Source organism: Nothobranchius furzeri, chromosome 12 (genome assembly GCF_043380555.1).
Source record: "Nothobranchius furzeri strain GRZ-AD chromosome 12, NfurGRZ-RIMD1, whole genome shotgun sequence".
Classification (NCBI taxonomy): domain Eukaryota; kingdom Metazoa; phylum Chordata; class Actinopteri; order Cyprinodontiformes; family Nothobranchiidae; genus Nothobranchius; species Nothobranchius furzeri.
The window spans coordinates 45,355,791-45,372,031 of record NC_091752.1 but is presented as its reverse complement, the minus strand read 5'-3'; the positions used below and the strand labels follow the sequence as shown (position 1 = coordinate 45,372,031).

Genomic DNA, 16,241 nt, shown 5'->3' with positions numbered 1-16,241 from the left:
GTGTGTATTTGTTAGCGGCTCCGACCTCTCGGTCTGCCAAGCAACAGCATTTGTTGCATTTTTCAAACATGAAGTGGGAGTGAAGTAAGTTTCTTGTAGGGGTGACTTGCTCTTTAAGAGAGAGAGGAAATTATCTCTGTCTGGCCCCAAAACAAGTTCTTATCTGAATCTGGTGCCCTTGAGCCTGTGAGGCTGAAGTGATTACTCCCCCTCAGAAGAAATGTGGAATGCTGCCGTTGCCATGGTAACTCTGTCTCCCTGTCCCACCCTGGGCGGGACTGCGACGGGTGAAGGCCGTTGAATCGTTTCCAGGAGTCACTGTGCTCTCTAAAACCCAACTACCTCCCACCCCTGTCCAAACGGAGGTGACGAGCGCTGCTCTTGCGGCTGCAAGCACTGATGTTTGGAGAGTCCCCAACCCTACCTCCCCACCTAGTGGACACTTATGTTGTGTAATGTCTGAAGTCTGTTGCATTTCTGTCTGAGGTGGTTTTTGCATAGCAAAGCTGCCCTCCCTGTGGAGGATAACTCTGAAGTGCCTTTTTTTTCCCCTCCACCTGACTCAATCCTCATATAAACCCTCTGATCTCTATTACAGTGGCGCGACTCGGGTTGCGAATGACCACAGTCACCAATTGTTGTCATGTGTCTATGCCTATGTATGTATGTCTGATCTCAGAATTGTGTGTACTGAAACTCTTAATTTCCCTCTGAGATTAATAAAGTATCTTTGAATTGAGTTAGTGAAGCTCTCGACTTACCGGTCGATCTACGTTCCTACCCTCACCTATGGTCATGAGCTTTGGGTAGTGACCGAAAGAACGAAATCACAGATGCAAGCGGCTGAAATCAGTTTTCTCCGCTGGGTGTTTGGGCTCTCCCTTAGAGATAGGGTGAGAAGCTCAGTCATCCGGGAGGGGGTCTGGACCTCTTGACTCAGAAAAAGAATAAAAAAAATAAAGGATAACGAATAAACACAGAACGAACGTACAAAAGAGATGCTACAGATGTTCCCAGGGTTGGATTACAACGGAGCCCTGGGTCAGATCCACCAGCTTTCACCACTAGCTCCTTTTCCTGCAGAATGAGCTCCACAACAAGTTTAATAGAAGCAACAAGATGTCACTGGAGGAGCTTATATCTGGGAAAAGACCAAACACATGAACTGATTTAACTCAGCAGCTGGAGGCGTCACTTCCACCCTGCTGTTCTCTTTCATGTATTTTTAATGAGACAATTCAGAACTTTCTGGTTCCATTAGATTTGGTCCTGTTTGACTTTACAGGAGAGCAAGAAGTTAGCTGGAATGAAACAGAAAACTGACAAAGATGTTTTTGGTAAAACAAAACGTAATGGCTTTGTTTATTTACTCTAATGAACAGGAACTAAACATGACTGGAGGATGATCCGGTAGGCTTTTAATCTGCTGATGCTCCTGTGTGTGTGTGTTGATGTAAACTCACTGCTAACAGAGAGCTCAGGATTAAACCACAACAAATACTTTATAATCCTTTGGGTCAGCTCCACACTCAGACCAGAAACAAACCAGGGTGTCAAACTTCTGATACAGTAAAATGGACCTTAGAGCCTGAACCATCTGAGCCTTTGCTTTCCTCCTTTTTAGTACTCCCTGTCCTTCCCATAAGCAGCTCTCTCTCTTACACGCACGCGTCCGCGCGTACACACACACACCAGCATGGTGAGTCTATCAGAGCAGCGGGTTTATGTAACCCAGTTGGCCCTGAGACTTTGGGTTAAACAGGGACAGCTCGGTGCATCACAGGCAGCATCACTGATACGGAGAAAAGCCCTTCCCTGTGATCCCACACACATTCAGACCCCCCCCCCCCCCCCCCCCCCCCCCCACACACACACACAAAAACACACACACACCCCACAGAGTGGAAACTAGGCTGGGACGTCCTGTTCACTTCTGTCCTCTCAGCCAATCACGTCTCATTGCACAACTCTTCAGGCTGTCGCCTCGAGTAACCTGCACCCATGAGTGTGTGTTCGAGTGTGTGTTCACATTAAAGACGTCACCAGCTTCAGATGCAGGAATGAGCAGTGGGATGCGAAATTCATCACAGTGGCCAGAACGGAGCTGCGGGCTGATTTGGACAATAGATTAGCAGGATGGATTTGATCTACAGAACCCCAGAACATCTAAACACCTCTCAAAGGTGTGCTGATGTAGAACTTTAGTAATCTGTAATACTGTATCAATCCATGATGATTTCCATACTCCCACCTTAAAGGGACATTATGGAAGTTTGGCAGCCAAAACATGTATAGAAATAATAAATGTCTTCTTCATACATTCTCCTGCAATGCCCTGGTCCTGTAGAATGAGCCCTGGCATTTTTACTGTGATTGCCTGTTTTTCTGTAAAATCACAGAAAAAGAGAGCTGCTCGGGTCGAGCAGGCTGCTTCATGCGCGTTCACGTTCAGGCATAGCCCTCTGAACCGTTCTTTGAACGTTGTTTCAGCTATCATCAACAATATAAATGTTACAGATACAGACGATGTCACTGGTGGTTTAGCTCGTCTAATAAGACTGCGGGCTTTCGTGCAGAGACCCGGGTTCGATTCTGGATGTGACATAGTTGTTTTAGAGTTTCTTTTTTACATTAATGATATATTTTTTTACAGTAAGATGCCCAAATTTTTATTTGAGACTCGCCGAACGGCATTCAATTCACAGATAAAAAAGATGTGGGTTCAACTTTCATTATGGAACGATTTTTCAAGTAAGGGAAGGGAATAATCTGAGCATGCAGGAAGACTGACCCATCATAAACCTTTGTCGGCTGTGCTGAAGAAAAAGGTACAGAACCAAATGATTTAATTAATTAGCTGCGTGCTCTGTCCTCCCCCCCCCCCCCCCCCCCCCACACACACACACACACACAAGGGACTGTCTCAGCTGTTATTTTCGTTAAGGAGTGTGCACGTACAGCATGCGCACCTCGTGCACGAGCTTACTTTTGAAGCTGCCGTTACGCATTTAGCCTGAGGGGGCAATCGCGAGCATAACAATTCAAAACTCCGTAAAGTCCCTTTAAATGGTTGGAGGACGTTTCAAACCTCCACCTTAAAAATAGATTATTTATTAAAAGCTTTAAAAGGAGATTTCAGCTGTGCTGAAGTGTGTTTCTGTGAAAAAAGTTTTAAATAATTCCCCTTTTACCCTCCAGAATGGACTTTGTTCAGAGAAAGAGTTTAGGTCCTTCAGGGTTGATGAAATAACAGCTAATCTGATGCTAGATTGAGCAAATGGCTCCTCAATACCAAAGAACACTAGTACGCTCTTGCACACTTGACAAGTGTGTTTTAGGAAATCACAGCAGAAAATCTGTTCCATCAAATACAGGAGCATGAGGACGACATTTGGAACTGAACCTAATCTGAGCTAATGGCTAGTCTGAGCTGAGTACACTGTGATTTTTGGCCTGTTTTGAGCTGGATCTCCTTGTGTGTGACGATCTTGTGGTCAAGGTGAGTTTTGCATTGTGTAGTATAGGGTATACAACTCCTGATCAGAAATCGTACAGTCATACCAAAATCTAAAAAGTTTGAAATTCTGCTCGTCCCTCATGAGGGTATGGGACTATTGAAGCAACACTACGACCCAAATGTACCAGAATCGGCCACAGGGCGTACGTGCAAACACATCTGTGTTTCAGTGTCCGTACAAGTCAGTGTTGGGTAAGTTACTTCTAAACTGTAATGCATTATTTATTACTTGTTATCCTCAAAGAAAGTAATTCATTACATTGCAATATTACTGATTTTAAAATGTAAGGGATTACACTACTTTTGCATTACTTTAATTTACTTTCACCAAAACAACTTCTACATGAATCTGGTAATCTGACGCTCAGTGAACTCATGACATATCCAGTGGAAAGTGACGTGGTTTCTGAGCTAGGATTGCTGTTAAAAACTGTCCAATTTAATAACAGTTCTTTAAAATAATCGTTTATTAAATAAATACAACAACAAACTGTACTCTCAGCATGCTGCCATCTGATTTTAACTGAGCAGGGAGTGAGGTGGTGGGGGCTCCAAGCCTATTTTGCCTCGGTCCCCAAATGCCTTGATACAGCCCTGGACGTGGGATTGACTTTTGAGGGTGATCTGATTCTGTCACATGTTTAAATATGAAATGCTTATATATTATTGCTTTTCACTGGTAAAAGTGTGTATCAGGGTTAAATCTACCAACTTTTTTCTTTTCAAGCACTTATTTCTTTTTTCTTGATTTTATTTGAATAATTTCCTTCCCTTTCTCTCTCTAACCTTCCTGCATGCTACATCTTTTCCCAGTCTTCCAGAAAAACTGTTTCCTAGATTTCCTACTTTCTAACTAATCAGCCAAAGGGATCTACCGAACACAAAAAAAGTTTAACATGCGCTGTGCTTCAGCGGCAATGAATTCAAAACACTGGAACACAGATTATGAACTCAGCTGAGGCAAAGCACGTCAGAAAAGTACACAAATTACCAGAGAATATGGGCTGATATGAACGAACGCAAGTGAATTGTTCTGTTTTGGTGGAGCAATTTTGTGAATGTTACAGTGGCCGTGCGCCGGATGTAGTTGGGAGTATTTGAGTCATTATCACTGCGCGCTGCGTCCTCACTGCTCACGGCAAAGCTGAATCCATAAATGATGTAATATTTGTAGATACTGGATCTTTTTTCGGGCTTCCCGCAATTTTAATTTTTAAGAAACCCACATCTTGATTCTGGTTCATAAATGCATTGTAATTACCACGTTACTGACAAGTGTACCAAGTAAATATTGCCATTTCCTTTCCCTGTAATGCCTTACATTACCACATTACAGCAAAAAGTTATGCATTACAGTATTTAGTTAAGTACCGCGTTACTCCCAACACTGCATAAAAGTCACCTCTTTGTAGTTTTACATCGTTCTCCAAAAACATGGGAAAGGTCTGTCGAGAAAGCGTGTTTACTGGGTTTATGTCAAATAAAAACAGATCCAGAAACCTCGAACTCTTGTCTCTGCTCCAACCCCCATAAAACCCCTGTGTCCTTCTACAACTACGGTAAGCCTCGTGGGCGTTGCCCTGTGACAAAGTCGTACAGTTTGATATAAAATACAAGGACTGAAAAAGCCTGAAAAAAAACCCCCACTGATGTAATTCTGAATTTCATGTCACTTTGTCATCGTTTACAGTTGAGTTTTCCCGAGTTACAGCATCACTCTGATTTTGCTATTCAAAGCCTTTTCTTCTTTCTGACTAGAGAAGAGATTTTTGGTAGAGGCTAGAAAACGTTTGCAGTTCTTTGTGTGAAAGACTTTGCATCAACAGAATTTAGAATATGATATATTTTGGTACCAGATATCAGCTGCCAACCATAAATATCAGGTGTCCTGAAATTTGCAGCAGAGGGACATTTGGTCTCACTTCCACGGTGATGCAACACAGACATCCTGATACAACGACATCTGACCTCACCTGTATTAAACACCATCTTATTAAGGAAACTCCTATTCTAAGCATCAGCATATTTGTAAAGATGTCTTTGTTTATAAGCTAAAGCGCAATTACTTCTCACAGAATCCACCTCTGAAATCAGAAACCAGAGCTGAACAGATCAGTGAGTTACTGAGGAGCAGGATTTCAGGCTGCCCGAGGTAATGCCTACTTTTACCTCAACATCTGATAACCACACCACAGATGCTCAGAAGAAGTAAGGGCAATCAGGGTGAGGTGGTCACAGGACAAAACCCAAGGTTCAGAGACCTTGGCCAATCCCCATCTGACCTACAGCATCCTCAGATTCTTTGTTAACAAAAGAACCGACAAATAAAATCAATAATATCATATTTTATTGACTAAACAGGAACAAAAAACTTATTTTAACTAGGGGTGGGACTTGATTAAAAAATTAATCCAATTAATTAGAGGTTTTGTAATGAATTAATTTAAATTAATCGCATTTTAATCGTTTGGGAAAATGTGCCCTCAAAGCAATTTTTCTAATCAAAAATAATGAGGCAGAGAATCAAACATTAGACATGGATATTATTACTGTAAACTAAAGCTTTGTCACTGTGTGATATGAAACAAGACCCAAATCAACTAAAATGCATCTTTGCAAATAGAAAAACCTGCAAAGACTTCCTGAGCCGTTATATAGTCTCTCTGTCTAGTTGAATTACTGACATTCTGCTCCGTTTTATAGCTTTTGTCAGAACCAGGAAATAAATGGCTGCAGGCAGTGAAGTAGTAGGCAGAAAACTCCAGAGCAACCAGTGACTCCACCCCATAGCCAATGAGCGGCCACAGTCACGATGCTGGCCTGGCTCAGCCTTGCCAGGTACCTCAGTGGAGCAGGGACTACAAATTGTGAAAAAGTAGAGGGAAAATACCAAATCTTGCTCTTGGAAAATGTGGTCAGGCTGAGCTGCAATAATCTGAGGTACTCTGAGTAGTGCCATTGGAAAACCAGCTATAATGACCCAGCCTATCCCAGACCAAGCCAACACTAGTGCAAAACTCCTAAAAGTTATACTAGCAAGCACAATAGGATGATCGAAAGTCCTGCATCCAATGTGAATTGTCATTTGTATCTGAGCTCTCATGATTCAGAAAACTCCTGATGTTGACTCTTGTTTGAATCCTACAGTGGTCAGACATTCTTGTAGTTTTAGCTTCATCAGACAAATGTTTTCTTTCTTTGTTCAGAATCTCCGCTATGATAAACCTGTTACAATACATGTTAACCATCTCTAGCTCATCTTTTCTGAGGTGTAAACATGGATTGCCGTAAAGCTGTTCTGGTGAGTTACCGGACTTTGTGAGATTTCAGGTGTGGAGAGACTCAAGTTGCAAATGTTGTACTCTGCCAACAAGGAGCGGAGGGGGCTGAGAGACTATTCATTCACCCTGTAAAGGGTCATTCAAGCACCTACTGGCTCAAGAAAATGATTTAACAATATGACAAAGTTACTTAGTGTTCCTCTAACAATATAAATTTCCAACTGCTGACAATAAAATGTATTGTTACTGTTTCGTTAGAAACAAGTCTGTTGTGTTCAGAGAGGTTAAATATGGCTAACAGATGGTTTTATTATCACAGAAAAATAAATGGCATGTATAAAGGTTGTCCACATGCTACTAGCCAATCAGGTGAGTTTTCACCAGTGTAACTCTTTCTCCCTACTTTAGCTCAGCATGCAGCTCTTTGAGTCTTGATTCAAAGCTTTTGTCCTCTGGACTTAGTGTTCTGTATCACTGTAGAAAGAAGAAAATCATCTTCCAGGCAGTTCTGAGAAGTTCAATCAATGAGCTGATCTGTTGGCCTTTAACCCCAAAGACACTAAGTGACCTCCGACCTCAGAGGAGGCCCATCTGGGCCCGTATGGCCACACACCCTGATGTCCAGATGCAGAGGAGGGTTAGTTTTACCAGTGGTGGGTGTTTATGTGTTGAGTCAGTGTAACCAGATTCCCTGTTTTCCTCCTGAAAACTGATATGTGCTGATGAAGGAGGGAGGGAGGCAGAAAGACAGGACGGCTGAGGAAAACTGGGACCATGTTCTTACCTCCGACTCAGATCAGCCACGTGCTCCTGAAGCCAACTGCTGCTGGCCGCTGTGGACACACAGACATACTCATGTTTAAAACCAACAGATCACTCATTAACACCTGAAGTTCTTCATCACTCTGGGTCATCAGAAGATTGGAAAATGCAGCTAATGAATGACTAACTATGGCCCAATCCCAAATATATATATAATTTTTTTTTATATCGGCCCAAATTAATGCTGCCACTACTAGACTGAAGAAAGGACCTGAAGGACCCCAACACAGTTTTTTTAAGTGTTTTGAGTTTGTTTTATATTTGAAGTTCAATAAATATTAAAGCAGACATAACATGAAAACCCCACTTTTTATCCATTAACACAGCGTGTTTCACATTTTAAGTGTCTAAGTGAGCATAAAACCTTATATTATTCACTAGAGTTGCTATTTAGATATTAAATAATTAAGTTTTGGGCATATTTGTCCACCCGTTCAGTTTTTCAAAATACCTAATACATCAGAAATTTATGTCGTCACGATAACTATCAAATATGGTCATGTCCCTCTGGCTAAACACAGAGCCAATCCGCCATTTTTTCTTCTCGCTAAGATTTTTGTAGTCCTATTGGAAAAATGCAGAATGTCTGGATATTTAAGCCACACACAGCTCAAAACTGTTCCTCGTTTTAAGGAAGGGTGGTGTGGCAATCAATCAATCAATCAATCAATCAATCAACCAATCAATCAAAGCTTTATTTATAAAGCGCCTTCCGTGACCCTGTCGGGAAGCCCAAGGCGCTGAACATGGTACATGAGAAAGTTAAATATGATGAATAAATCGAAAATAAAAGCAATTCAAATATTGCTTTTAGATATCGGCCATCAGCAACAAAAATCTTTCTGAATCTGTATCTGTAGACTTAAAAAAACATTTCGGTCGGCTTCTAATCCCAATACTCGCACTTCCACACTTGCGCCCTTCAACTGCAATCCCGACCAGTGGTTCAAGTAGGGATGGGTACCTTTCACACTTCAATTGATTCGGACCAAATTCCCGGTACTTAGAATCAATACTGATTCTTAACGGTACCAATTTTCGATACTTTTGAGTGTTTAACAATTAATTACCTCTCTTTTTTACTCACTCACTCACTCACTCACATTAATATATATATATATACACAGTATATTCTCAATATATAACCATATTTTATAAATATCATGACAGATAAACTGTATTTCACCATCGCAGTGTTGTACAAAAATGTACACAACTGTTTCTAAATGATATACCTATTAAAACCCAGCTCCATGCACTCAGATTTCTCTTCTGGGCCCTCTGGAATAACTCTGATGAGGAGACCATGTATAATAAACTATAAATGAAACAAAAAAAACTTTGACACCTATGGGGAAAAAAAGTCTCAAAAGGTCTTTGTGTGTGTATCTAGATTAGTACATGTCTATCTAAATGTGTGTGTGTGTGTGTGTGTGTGTGTGTGTAACAAAAGATTTGTGTGCGCGTGTGTGTGTGTAACTCTTAATTTGTTACCTGTGTTTACATTTTTGTGTGTAACTTCCGCTCCTACACATACAAATCCTTGAATACACACACACAAATCAGCTGGTAAACACAGAGAACCACTGTGCCGTTTATTAGTAATTTCTTATAACTCTTTCTCTATGTTTTCATGGCTCAAAAACACACATACGTCTAAATAAACAATTTTAGATTATTAAAAATTAAATGTAGGTCTAACTTTTATAACTACAGGATCCTGAGATACTCTATTTTTCCACAGAAAAACATATTTGTCCCGTCAACACAAGTCTAGACTAATTCCAAAGGAAATTTGAATTTCCCAGCTTCCACCGAGCATTGAAACGCACCATATACGCACAAATCCGTCAGGGGTGAATATAGTCTCAAAAGGATTTTTGTACTTGTAAACTGATCTGTGTGTAATGTAGTTTTGTCTGTGTTTACCAGGTGATTTGTGTGTGCATACTCAATGATTTGTATGTGTAAGAACTGAAGTTACATACGAAAATGTAAACACAACTTACAAATCTAGATACACACACACAAATCTAGATACACACACACACACACACACACACACACACACACACACACACACACACACACACACACACACACACACAAATATAGATACACACGCACAAATATAGATAAACACAAACAAATATAGATACACACACAAATATAGATAAACACGCACAAATATAGATACACACGCACAAATGTAGACACACATGCACAGGTCTTTTGAAACTTTTTTCTCCCCATAGATACCAACGCACCATTAGCTGATAGCAACGGATGCTCAAATATCAAGCTAACATGATCTTAAACGCTATTATTTACCCACTGGAGCTGATTAAGACGATGATAACTCACTTAGGATGTTGTCCTCATCACCCAGTTACCCATCGCATTTGGTGAAGTGCACCCAAACTTTAGAGCACATTCTTTCTACCCTGCTGCTTATTCTGTTTACAGCTGGCCTGCAGCAACTGATGACATAAGGCTCTTGCGCTGCTGTCTATCTTGGGAAATCAGGTACCAAAGACTATGGTACCAAAACAAGGCACTGTTTCGGTCCTTGGTACCAAAAAGTACAGATTATGGTACCCATCCCAAGGTGTGAATGCGTAGAGTGTCCTGATTCTCAAGTACAGAAGTTGATCACGCCCCTATTGTGCCCTTGATCCACACTTCACCCAAGTCTGCATCAATGAGGACTTGGGTGAAAGGTATTACCCAAAAACCATTGCTGCTGGAGAACAGGTTCAAGTTCCTTTTCTGAAAATATGTATTTTCTAATGAAAGTAGTTAATTTTAGGACGATTAGTTGTTGCTCTAAAACTTTAAGACAAAACAGCAACAAATGTAGTATTATTTCAACTAATTGTATGCTTGTTTGTTTGAAAATGGTTAGTTTTCTTTTTTAAAAGTAACACAGTGACCAGCATCCCAGCATGCATTGCAATCGATGACTCAATGCTCCTTTTCTCAATTTGGCAAAGCCTTACTGCGCACTCTCTCTAAGTGTACTTTGCTGAAGACCACAGGGCACAGCATTGGGAATGGGCCCATAATACAGGCTGATATGGCACCATGACATATGAGTCATCCAGAACTAAGCTTCTACTTCAGGTGATCAATTAAATGTATTCTGCTTTTTTATGTTTAACTTGAGACTAGTGCTGTTTTAGCTGTTAACCGCAGGATCGGAGTTGTGCATGTTGCAGAGGACGTTATTTTGTTCACACCTTCAGAACTCAGTCTAGAAATACAAAACAAACATCGCACACGCAGCAGTGCATCTAATCACATCTCCAGTTCACGATCCATGATGGACCAAAACAATAACAAACAGCAGTGAGAAGGTTTGATCATCAAAAAGGGTTCCAGAGCTCTTATTCTGACGATCTGCACCAGTGAGGTGAGTTTTTGTGCCACAAAGGGAAATGAGTGCAGGTTGTTTCTGAACTCAATGTGTGATCAGAATCAGAAATCGGGCCGGTCACAAGATTCGAAAAAGATTGGGAGAAATAAATCAGATTTACCCGTATAAAACAGCAAACGTGCCTTTTTAAATTCATATTGAGATAGAGATTTTCTAATAGATAAAAATGGCTTAGGTTTAAATTCAATAACTCCCTCAACATCAATATTACTTGTTTCTTGTACGGCAATAACACATAACTTCACACAATTTACAGCAGGCAGGGACTGAGACACCAAGGTGCAGCTGTTAGCAAGGAGGCTAACATGTCTCCTCAGGAGTGCTAAAAGATCTTCACCTTGGTGGTATTTTAAACCAGACTGTAAAGGCAGAGCTACAGACACTTGAAACATGAGCATCCTGGGTATTCAACATGCTGGAAAGGACACAGCTCCATGATGCGTTGCCTTCAAAAAGACTACTTTAACTTTTGGTAATCAAGGTGCTGAGGAGGAAAATAGAGAAACCAGCAAAGGCACAAACTATTGTAAAAGGTAGAAATGCTCCTACAGTTTGGGATCAAGAGTGAAAATATGGCTAATGCTAATGCATAGCATGCTCAAATTTAAGTGGGGTTCAGGAAAAACATGATGGTTGTGAATGACTAAACTCTACAAGTGGAAGAAAAATCCCCACTATCCTGTTTATTTGTGGACGTCTGCAGCTGTGTGGGGCAGAGCCGCTGCGGCGACCTGGAGTCTGGGTTGTTTCTACGAGTCTGGATTATTTTGGCTATTCCCTTCAGGCATCAAAAAAATGAATCACCAGTCTCCATTACCTCCTAGTTTGCCACCAACAGTCCCAGTTTACAGCAAACTCAGACAAAAATGCAACGAAGACAGACATGCAAATAAAAACGAGAAATTGCCAACAGACTGTAAAACATTGGCATTTCCAGTTCTCCTGCAGGCCTGGAGCTGCACGCTGGAACTACAGGTGTTAGCAGGTAGGGCTGCAACAACGAATCGATAAATTCGATGAAAATCGATTACTAAAAGCGTTGGCAACGAATTGCGTCATCAATTCGTTGTGTCGCACAACTCTTCCAAAAGCGCCCCCCTTCCCGCCCGCCGTTGCGCGCAGACAGATCAGCGCGAGGGAGAGCCGGCAGTTGTTTGGAAGAGGAACATGGCAGAAGCAGCGAGAGTCAAAAAAGTAAAAGCTTTTTAAGTTTGGGAGCATTTTCAGTTAAATCAGGCGAAGACATGCGTTACCTGCAACGTTTAGGTCAGACTTAGCATGGCACGGGATGATGCAGCGTCTTAAACTCAAGCATGTCGGGATCATCAGCGAGGAAGGAGAGAACTCTGTGTCCGGGTAAATTAAAAACTTTTCAAAAGTGATTCATCCAAGTCCCGGATTATTACACAGGCTAGACATGCCCTAAGCTCGTAAAAAAAAAGAGTCTAAAGTCGTGAGCGCGACGCTAGATGAGCGGGGGGACTCGCGCTGCTGCAAACCGGTTCCAAGGCCGGATTAACTGGGCAATTGCCCAGGGCCCACGAACTCTAAAGGGCCCAGGGCACGAGAAAAATACTGTATCTATAATTTCCCGCTTTATGAGGACTATGGTGACCGTACGTTCCGTTTTCCCCGGACGTGTCCACTTTTCACTCTCTGTCCGGCGCGTCCGGACTGCGGGTTCTTGTATTGATGAAAATGTTCGGCTTTTCATCCAGGAGCAGGGATCGAATTATGGGGGAGCTGTATATCCTACACATCCAGGGGAGCCGGAAAAAGTTTTCTATATTATATCATTTTTGGACTCTTCTGAGCAGAGAGCGGCACAGCGCATTTTTGCGCAGCGTTCCAGGCAGCTGCTTCCAGCGCACGGTCCATTCTCAAAGTGGCGCAACCAAAAAACTATAATTAGCACACGATCGTTCATGTCTGCACATGTTCTCTACTTTCTGTCTTATTTGTGCCTGCAGCGCTCTACTACTGCGGAGCTCATCACCTGTGCTGCGGTGATTTCACCTCACGCAGCATCGAAAACGCGCTCTGCTCTTTGCGGTCAGGAGATCCCTTTGATCTGCTCAAAAATAACTGATGAGGTGAAAAAGTAAGAATCCAGGCAGCAGTTTTTCTGGAGAATTAAGAGGAGATGCAGGAAGATGAGAGACAGACAGGACAGGAAAATAGTTCAATAAAAACAAAACAAAACAAAGTGTTGAAAAGTAAAATGTAGATAGATTTATCTCCACTACACGTTTTTACCTGTATAAAACAATAAGTTACACACATGTAATATTTATAAATTTGATACTATTCAGGTCACCTTCAACACTCAGTCACACACCCAGGGCCGTTTCAAGACATTTTGGGGGCCAAGGCAAAATGCCCCCCCCCCCCCCCCCCCCATAACTGGGCTCCCCAGAAGCCTCTGTGTAATTCATACCCTCTCCAGTAGTGTTAGTTATACAGTGTTTATAAAAGCCTCTCAGACATTACTGACATGTTCTAATATTATCAGATGAAAATCTAAATGATCAGACATGCTGTCTCATCTGCTTCTTTTCTAAACTTGCAGAAAGTAACAAAACCATTTGAAAGCCACTATTTGTGGATTCTCTGAAAGTTTCCATGGAGTGTGTGACAACTTATTTTTTCAGTCATTTTTGGAAATAGTGATCAATTTTGATTAATTCACAGCCTATGTTTAATTACATTTAAAAATTAGTTGTTTGACACCCCAGCTATAATAAATGTCTACAGATGAGATCAAACAAAATAGATGAGAATTGCCCTTAAGCTGTTTAACTTGGACCAAGCATTTTAGGTCACAGATAGATGTAGCTTAGGGTCTCTGTCTATACACCTTATAAGACAATTTAGGTGATGGCATGTTGTTTTTCTGCTATTGAACTGTTTTCTAATAATGTTGTGTTAAATAAAGTGAAGGAAGGAGAGAAATAATGTTTCCCTAGCAGTTTTTAAAAATGTCCCCATGTAATCCGATTAATCGATTAATCGTGTCGAGACCCCATCCGATTAAACGATTATCCAAATAATCGTTTGTTGCAGCCCTATTAGCAGGGAAAAGTTAGTCGAGGGTCCACCTGCCTGCTTAGTCACGGGAACACGCATTGCTCAATACAGCAACTTATTGAGGGAGTAAACAACTTAATAAATATGCTCATAATATAAACACGCTTTTTAACAGTGTACTTCCTAAGTAAGTGAAAGAGAAACTTGAAGTACAACTTGAATGTGCTTTCTTCTTATTTTAATGCTTTCCTGAAAAATATCGCATTGGGACTCTGTCAAATTACTTTGAATCGGATCGGGAGCAAAAAAAACACTTGATCGGAACATCCCTTGATGATCAGGATTATCTCTTCTTAGATCGCCTCTTGATTTGAATCAAAGGCACTTCAGCTTTCCAGCTCACAGACACAAGTGTTCACTAGTGAGCACTAGTGTCTGTAAATGGAGATGAGAACTGAAAATAATGATTCTGGCTAAACACAGAGACACTCAGCAGTCTCCGTTCAAAGTGTTCTCATTGGTCCATTCAGAGGAAAGCAACAACTTAACTTTAGTTCTGGTTCATTTTATTGGTAGACCTGGCTGAAGTCCTGGAACAGAAGCCAGCGAGAAGCAGTCAGATTCTCCTTCCTTCATGATGATGAAAAAATATGGTCCAGAACAAAAAGTTAAGCGCTCTCGCTCGGCTGCATCGTCCCACCTTTAATGTTTGGTGACAAGGGAGGGTTCACGTCGGGTCAAAGGCCCATCACATCCCATCCTGCTCAGGGCTGAGTGTGTGTCAGTCTGTGAAAAAGTGTGTGTGCTCTGTTTGTTTTGCCAGCAGGCTGAGTCAGTCTAAACAAACATTTTAATAGAGTGACTTATTTATGATCCGTGTTGGAGGACGTTTCAGTGTGTCGCTGTTCCTGCACGGCCCCCCAGCACACATCAGCCAAGTCAGGAACATGTTACATAATGCACTTTATTCTCTGTTGGTGTGTGTGTGTGTGGTTTGAGCCCCCTCCTCTTTCCAGATGTCAGATGTTAAGTGATGTTGAGACTGTTCTGTACACACACACACGCACACGCGCACACACACACACGCATGCACACACACACACGCACAGTGACCTTATGCTTAAAAGGTCTCACTGTTAGAAAACTAGAAAGAGGACATTCAAAGAGAAGAAACTGAAGAACAATGAAGAAAAACAAACTGAAATGGAGAGGGGAAAACAGGTGGACAGTAGAGTGAGAGAAAGAAAAACGAGGAGTCAATAAGAGGAAAAAGAGCTAGGGGGCGTAGGAAAGAGGAGGAGAGTAAATGGGTGGATGAAGAGAAATGAGGAGAAAAGACGAAGCAACTGGAAGTGCATGCTAGATAGGGTTAGGTACGGTGGTTGTGGGGGACTAGAAAGAGGAGGAGGAGCTAAAGAAATGAGAAACACAAAATTAAAGTAAATTATACACACACAAATACATACAGATGTATGCAGATGTGGACAAATTTGTTACCCTTTAGTCAATGAAAGAAAAACCCACAATGGTCACGAAATAACTTGAATCTGACAAAAGTAATAATAAATAAAAATTCTGTGAAATTTAAAATTCAGGAAATGCTTTTCTATCATGCTTGAATGGAATTCTTAAAAAAATAAAATAAAAACTCATGGAACAGGCCTGGAAAAAATGATGGTACCCTTAGAAAAGTCTGGAAATAATGTGACCAAACGGAGACGTAAATTCAAAGTGTGCCCACTAATTAGCATCACAGGTGTCTACGATCTTGTAATCAGTCAGTGGGTCTATACATGGGGCTCCAGGTAGTCACTGTGTTGTTTGGTGACATGGTGTGCGCCACACTCAACATGGACCAGAGGTAGTGAAGTAAAGAGGTGACTCCAAAGACTACAAAAGACAATTATAGACAAGCATGTTAAAGAGCTAAAACAAATCTTCGAATGGTTCGATTCATTAAATTTCTCTACTCATTTTTTAATGATTCGAAGCTTTGCTAAATGTGTGCTAAATGGGTTCAGGAAATACACGATGGTTGTGAATGACTAAACTCTACAAGTGGAAGAAAAATGCTACAGTGACCTACACTATGGAAAAGCTGAGTAGCACCACAGTCCCATTCCTCGGCATGGAACCCCTTCTCATGCTGCAAAACAAC

The 16,241-nt window shown here is 41.4% G+C and overlaps 1 protein-coding gene across 1 annotated transcript in view; it reads right to left on the bottom strand.

Moving 5' to 3' along the window:
- slc30a6 (solute carrier family 30 member 6) overlaps positions 1 to 16,241 on the bottom strand; it is a 158,357-nt gene that overhangs the window by 9,898 nt on the left and 132,218 nt on the right. Inside the window, exon 10 of the mRNA XM_054738519.2 lies at positions 7,583 to 7,631. Coding sequence (XP_054594494.2) covers positions 7,583 to 7,631 — 49 coding nt within the window. The remainder of the gene's footprint in view (positions 1 to 7,582; positions 7,632 to 16,241) is intronic.